At 37.4% G+C, this 7,676-nt stretch overlaps 1 protein-coding gene across 1 annotated transcript in view; it reads left to right on the top strand.

Moving 5' to 3' along the window:
• grin2bb (glutamate receptor, ionotropic, N-methyl D-aspartate 2B, genome duplicate b) overlaps positions 1–7,676 on the top strand; it is a 99,380-nt gene that overhangs the window by 47,963 nt on the left and 43,741 nt on the right. The window contains exon 2 of the mRNA XM_067404896.1: positions 4,781–4,924. Coding sequence (XP_067260997.1) covers positions 4,781–4,924 — 144 coding nt within the window. The remainder of the gene's footprint in view (positions 1–4,780; positions 4,925–7,676) is intronic.

Raw genomic sequence — 7,676 nt, 5'->3', positions numbered from 1 at the left:
ATTATTTGTTTAAAAGTACTAAAATAATTATTTAAACCATTAAAGGGTTAGTTCACCCAAAAATGAAAATTCTGTCATTAATTACTCTCCCTCATGTCATTCCACACCTGTAAGAAACTTTGTTCATCTTCAGAACACAAATTAAGATATTTTTGATGAATTCTGATGGCTCAGTGAGGTCTCTATTTCCAGCAAGATAATTAACACTTTCAGATGCCCAGAAAGCTACTAAAGACATATTTAAAACATTTCATGTGACTACAGTGGTTCAGCATTAATGTTATAAAGCGACGAGAATACTTTTTGTGCAGCAAAGAAACAAAATAACGACTTTATTTTAACAATATCTAGTGATGGGTGATTTCAAAACACTTTACAAATCTTTTGTTTCGAATCAGTGGCTCGGAGCGTGTATCAAACTGCCAAAGTCACGCCCCCCAGTGGTGAACCATTGAAATTTCGAAACACTTATGATGTAACGAAACCTCGTTTACTGAAATCACGTGACTTTTGCTCTCTGATTCGAAACAAAAGATTTGTAAAACTTCGAAGCTTCATGAAGCAGTGTTTTGAAATCGCCTGTCACTAGATATTGTTGAATAAAGTTTTTATTTTTTTTTTGTTTTTGGCGCACAAAAAGTATTCTCATAGCTTCATAACATTAAGTTTGTAGGCACATGAACTGTTTTAAATATGTCTTTAGTAGCTTTCTGGACATCTGAAAGTGTTGATTATCTTGCTGGCAATGGAGGCCTCACTGAGCCATCGGATTTTATCAAAAATATCTTAATTTGTGTTCTGAAGATGAATGAAGGTCTTAGGTGTGGAAGGTGTGGAACTACATGAGAATGAGTAATTAATGACAGAATTAATGACAGAATTTTCAACCCTTAAAGCAATCAGAACCAGACCTTAAAATAAGGGCTTTTTGACATTTCTTTTCTAAGAACTGCTGTGGACTCTCTTTTCTTTGAGTGCCTTATTTCCAGTCAATCTGAGATGGTAGATCAACTAATGAATCATTTGAATTTAGATGCATGCTCTCCTAAACTGATCTGATTCTTCATACCTAAATCTCTTCCATTCCTCTCTCAATGACACGCTGTTCTGCTGAGGTATCGTCGATGGCAGCAGCTCAGCTGTTATCCCCTCCCAGCAGTCAAGAGTTAGTGAGGAACTTATTTTATATCACTGCCTCTCATTTGAATATTAAAGATACTTTGCTTATAAACTGCTTCTGCAGGACGCTAGTCTTCATTATTGAAGAGGAAGGGAGGACAGTAGTGAGAGGAGTGTAATGTAAGGTCTGGATTAGTTCCCTGCTGCTCGCACAAGGCTGTATTGAATATAGTGGATGACTAGGTTCGCCACTTCATTGTGCTAAACAGAGGAATGGGACTCCGCTAATTCACTTGCATGTGGAGTGCATGTGTCTGTGATTGCTCATTTTGAGATGAATAGACTCAGAATGGATGAAGAGGAAGAGCAGAGCAGGAGAGATTGATGACAGGGAGGGGGTGAGGAGCAGAAGTGTAGAGCATCGGATTAGTGAGGAATGATCCGGGAAACAAATCTGACACATGGTAGCCTATATATCATATATATGTGTGTGTGTGTGTGTGTGTGTGTGTGTGTGTTAAATGTACAGTTTTACAGTCTGTATGTACAGTTTCATGTTTGTGTGTGTGTGTGTGTGTGTATATATATATATATATATATATATATATATATATATATATATATTAGATAGATAGATAGATACACACACACACACACACACACATATGTGTGTGTCTATGTGTGCGTGTGTATATATAGATATAGGTATAATCAGGTGCTGTTCATATAATTAGAATATCATCAAAAAGTTGATTTATTTCACTAATTCCATTCAAAAAGTAAAACTTGTATATTATATTCATTCATTACACACAGAATTTCAAATGTTTATTTCTTTTAATTTTGATGATTATAACTGACAACTAAGGAAAATTCCAAATTCAGTATCTCAGAAAATTAGAATATTGTGAAAAGGTTCAATATTGAAGACACCTGGTGCCACACTCTAATCATCTAATTAACTCAAAACACCTGCAAAGGCGTTGGCCGTAAATGGTCTCTCAGTCTAGTTCTTTAGGCTACACAATCATGGGGAAGACTGCTGACTTGACAGTTGTCCAAAAGATGACCATTGACACCTTGCACAAGGAGGGCAAGACACAGAAAGGTCATTGCAAAAGAGGCTGGCTGTTCACAGAGTTCTGTGTCCAAGCACATTAAGAAAGAGGTGAAGGGAAGGAAAAGATGTGGTAGAAAAAAAGTGTACAAGCAATAGGGATAACCGCACCCTGGAGAGGATTGTGAAACAAAACCCATTCAAAAATGTAGGGGAGATTCACAAAGAGTGGACTGCAGCTGGAGTCAGTGCTTCAAGAACCACTACGCACAGACGTATACAAGACATGGGTTTCAGCTGTCGCATTTCTTGTGCTCTTGCACTCTTGAACAACAGACAGCGCCAGAACGTCTCGCTTGGGCTAAAGACAAAAAGGACTGGACTGCTGCTGAGTGGTCCAAAGTTATGTTCTCTGATGAAAGTAATCTTTGCATTTCCTTTGGAAATCAGGGTCCCAGAGTCTGGAGGAAGAGAGGAGAGGCACGCAATCCATGTTGCTTGAGGTCCAGTGTAAAGTTTCCACAGTCAGTGATGGTTTGGGGTGCCATGTCATCTGCTGGTGTTGGTCCACTGTGTTTTCTGAGGTCCAAGGTCAATGCAGCCGTATACCAGGAAGTTTTAGAGCACTTCATGCTTCCTGCTGCTGACCAACTTTATGGAGATGCAGATTTCATTTTCCAACAGGACTTGGCACCTGCACACAGTGCCAAAGCTACCAGTACCTGGTTTAAGGACCATGGTATCCCTGTTCCTAATTGGCTAATAAACTTGCCTGACCTTAACCCCATAGAAAATCTATGAAGAAGAGGAAGATGCGATATGCCAGACCCAACAATGCAGAAGAGCTGAAGGCCACTATCAGAACAACCTGGGCTCTCATAACACCTGAGCAGTGCCACAGACTGATCGACTCCATGCCACGCCGCATTGCTGCAGTAATTCAGGCAAAAGGAGTATTGAGTGCTGTACATGCTCATACTTTTCATGGTCATACTTTTCATGGTCATACTTTTCAGTTGGCCAAGATTTCTAAAAATCCTTTCTTTGTATTGGTCTTAAGTAATATTCTAATTTTCTGAGATACTGAATTTGGGATTTTCTTTAGTTGTCAGTTATAATCATTAAAATTAAAAGAAATAAACATTTGAAATATATCAGTCTGTGTGTAATGAATGAATAGAATATACAAGTTTCACTTTTTGAATGCAATTAGTGAAATAAATAAACTTTTTGATGATATTCTAATTATACAACCAGCACCTGTGCATATCTATATATATATATATTACTAATAAATCAGTTTTACTGATACTTTGCCCCAAATTAAAAAAATTTTTAATCGGAAATCCGTTTTATATTGTTGTTATATGAAGATGAAATTGAACAAAAACAGAAGTAAAACATTAATTTATTCCTGTGGTCAATGCTGAAATTTCAGCATCATTACTCCAGTCTTCAGTGTCACATGATCCTTCAAAAATCATTCTAATATGCTGATTTGATGCTCAAGAAATATTACTTATTATCTATGTTGAAAAACTGTTGTGCTGCTTAATATTTTTGTGGAAACTGTAAAAGAAATTTCAAAAAAGCATAATTTATTTGAAATAGACATATCTTGTTATATAATAAATGTCTTTACTGCCACTTTCAATCAATTTAATGTATCCTTGCTGAATAAAAGTATTAATTTGTTAAAAATAAAACTTTTAATGACCCCCCTGATTGGAGACCCACCTCTCCTGATGGGATCAACTCCAAATGAGAAGAGGTGGAATGAAGACAGGAAATTAATATTAGACACACACAAATGAATAGAAGTCACACAATTAAAGGTACAGGGACACACATACACATTACAGGCAAATCAAGCAAATATTAGACATTTAGTGAAACTCTACAAAACAAGAATATCTAAACATATATGTAATCATTAAACTACAGCCATTAGATGAACAACCCTAGTGCCCCCCCCCAACCCCCTCACTTTGCAGCCCCATCAGTGTTGTTACCTCATTAAAGCCGAATCAAGGTAATGGATCAGTCCATCTCAGAACCCTGGGGAGTGGCTTTGATGTTGAGTAGAGCATGGAGACCCGAAAGAGAGAGAGACTGTAAGATTTTGCCATGCGGCATGACTAACATGGCAAACGCCCACGACCGACTTCATGCATGAATACACACACAGAACAATAATTTACAGGCCTGTACAGAACTATACATCAATGTGCGTGCATTCATGTGTACTGTCATACATGTGTGCATAGCTTGTTTTTGTTTACTTGCCACTGACAGCTTGCACACACACACACACATCTGTGTATGCATATTAGATGTGAAGAGTTCATTGACATATTTATTACTTATTATAAGAATTTGGAGTTTTACAAATCATTTATCACCAGTGTTCCACAGACATTTCATTTGGACATTTAAACTGCCTGGGATGGGACATTTGTTTCAGTGAAGTGGTCATTTTGATATTAAGGGAGCAAAATGTGTCTCGTTTCTCGTTAGATCTGGCTAACTGCGTGTTGTTGGGGTCACTTCATATTTCTTATTCCCTTTGTTCTTCTCATGCATTTGTTTCTTTATTTCTTGCAGGATGACCATTCCATGTTCTTCCAGTTTGGTCCCTCTATAGAACAGCAAGCCTCTGTCATGCTTAACATAATGGAGGAATATGACTGGTACATATTCTCCATCGTCACCACCTACTATCCTGGATACCAGGACTTTGTCAATCGGGTGAGAATTCATTCTACTCGTCAGTTCAGGCTCATTTCATATAGAGTTTAGAAGACTACAATAACTCATCGAACATAGATCATATACTATATACACAGAGTAAAAGATTGGAGATGGTATGTTTTTGCAAGAAGTCTCTTATGCTCACAAATGCTGCTTTTATTTGGTCAAAAATGCAGTAAAAACAGTAATATTCTGAAATATTATTACAATTTAAAATAACAGTTTTCTATTTTAATATATTTTAAAATATAATTTATTCCTGTGATGTCAAAGCTGAATTTTCAGCATCATTACTCCAGTCTTCAGTGTCACATGATCCTTCAGAAATCATTCTAATATGCTGCTTTTTTTTCAGAATTCTTTGATGAATAGAAAGTATTTATTTGAAATAGAAATCATGAAATGTTATCATTGAAATGTCATCATTGAAATGTATCATTATAAAAACCTTTACTGTAGGGCTGGGCGATGTATCGAATGCTTTTGTCACGCGCATTTCTTCAGTAAAGCCGGTTCCCTGATTGCCGCTAAATCGCCATCACCTGCTTTCAAATGAAGCGGCATTTAATAGACAGAGCCGTAGTTCACTGATAAGACACGCAATATCGCGTTCAATATCGACGGCGATACATATCGATATTGAACGCGATATTGTGTGTCTTATCAGTGAACTACGGCTCTGTCTATTAAATGCCGCTTCATTTGAAAGCAGGTGATGGCGATTTAGCGGCAATCAGGGAACCGGCTTTACTGAAGAAATGCGCGTGACAAAAGCATTCGATACATCGCCCAGCCCTACTTTACTGTCACTTTTGATCTATTTAATGCATCTTTGCTGAATAAACAAATTAATTTCTTTAAAAATAATTACCCCAAAACATTTTAACAGTAGTGTATGCATGTATGTTGTCATTATTATTATTATTAATAATATTAAATAAATGTAATAATAATAATAAGTTATGTTTTACACTGAGATTTTAACACAGTGTTGATTTTTTGATGTGTGGTTGCTAAGGTGTTCTGCATGGGTTTTAGCATGTTGCTGTGTGGTTGCAAGGGTGTTCTGGGTGTTCTGGGTGGACACCAGGGGTCGCTATAGGTGATTTCTAGTGTTTTGAGAGGTCAATTGTATTTCTGATTAGAGCTTCTCTGATTAAATAGAGCACGTTCATAATCCTACCAAACAATCCAGTCAGCAGAACCCAGTCTTACTTATCAAATCATTGAAATGCGTCATCAGGGTGTATAAACTGTCGCCTATCCAGAGCTAGACCAATTTGGCTAAAATGAGATTGGGATCTTGTGAAACCCCAGACAGAACTGCTGTTTGCTTCACTGCCCATAATTCTGGAAACTCTAGCTGGTTGGGTTCACACCCTAATACCGGCGTTGTAACTCCCGCTGGGGAGCCAGCCGCTGCAGCTCGAGTCTCTTTCATCATCAGGAGTTTGCCAATGCTCCTGTCTCAACTAATGCTCTCTTCCTCTGCTCTATCTTCTGTATGCTGGGGCTCCTGTCAAAACTAATGTACCCGTCCTCTCCCTTACCTTCAGTATACATCGCTCCTATAGGAACTCCTCTCTAATTTTGTTTAATCATTTCCTAAAGGCATAGTTCACTCAAAAATTAACATCATTTTGTCATAATTTGCTGACCCGTATATCATTCTCAGCCTGTGTGAAAGCAGAAAAAAGGCTGCATGCAAGATAGAAAGTCATACAGATAAAAAGTGTTTGGAATGACATGAGGGTGAGTAAATGATGACTAGTGGAAACCATCTTTCTGTTCATTCATCACTCTCACACAATTTATGGCTTTAGACTGGTATACAAGCCCTATAATAATAGCGTTGACTCTTTTAGTTCATGCTAGCCTCTTTAGAGCAGGGGTTATTATTGTTAACCAAAATGTTTCTGTAATTAATTGCAATTAATCACACCTAACATTAAAGTTTTTAATATATCTTTATATTGTAATACTTTCACATTGAATCTCCAAAATAATGTAGAAACAACATACATTGAACAAAATTATGAACGCAACACTTTTGTTTTTGCCCCCATTTTTTATGAGCTGAACTCAAAGATCTAAGACATTTTCTATGTACACAAAAGGCCTATTTCTCTCAAATATTGTTCACAAATTTGTCTAAATCTGCGTTAGTGAGCACTTCTCCTTTGCCAAGATAATCTATCCACCTCACAGGTGTGGCATATCAAGATGCTGATTAGACAGCATGATTATTGCACAGGTGTGCCTTAGGCTGGCCACAATAGGCCACTCTAAAATGTGCAATTTTACTGTATTGGTCCGAAAACCAGTCAGTATCTGGTGTGACCACCATTTGCCTCACGAAGTGCAACACATCTCCTTCGCATAGAGTTGATCAGGTTGTTGATTGTGGCTTGTGGAATGTTGATCCACTCCTCTTCACAGAAAAAATGTCTGTTCCGTAAGTAGAATAGGGAAGACGTAGGACATACAGCGTAAGCTTTTTGAAGAGTACTTTGAAAAAGTGCTGTTTTGGTGGAAGAACTTGGAAGGCGATCATTTGTTTATATAAAGCGTATACATTTACATTTTTTTCAAAAATGACCGATCGTTTCTCTAGATAAGACCCTTATTGCTCGTCTGGTACCGTTTAAAGCCCTTTGAAGCTGCACTGAAACTAATTTTGACCTTCAACCATTTGGCGAACTATGAAGTCCACTATAAGGAGAATAATCCTGGAATTTTTTCATCAAAA

This window comes from Chanodichthys erythropterus, chromosome 12 (genome assembly GCF_024489055.1).
Source record: "Chanodichthys erythropterus isolate Z2021 chromosome 12, ASM2448905v1, whole genome shotgun sequence".
NCBI lineage: Eukaryota > Metazoa > Chordata > Actinopteri > Cypriniformes > Xenocyprididae > Chanodichthys > Chanodichthys erythropterus.
Note: the sequence above shows the minus strand (reverse complement) of the source record. Positions and strands in the feature narration are given on the sequence as shown.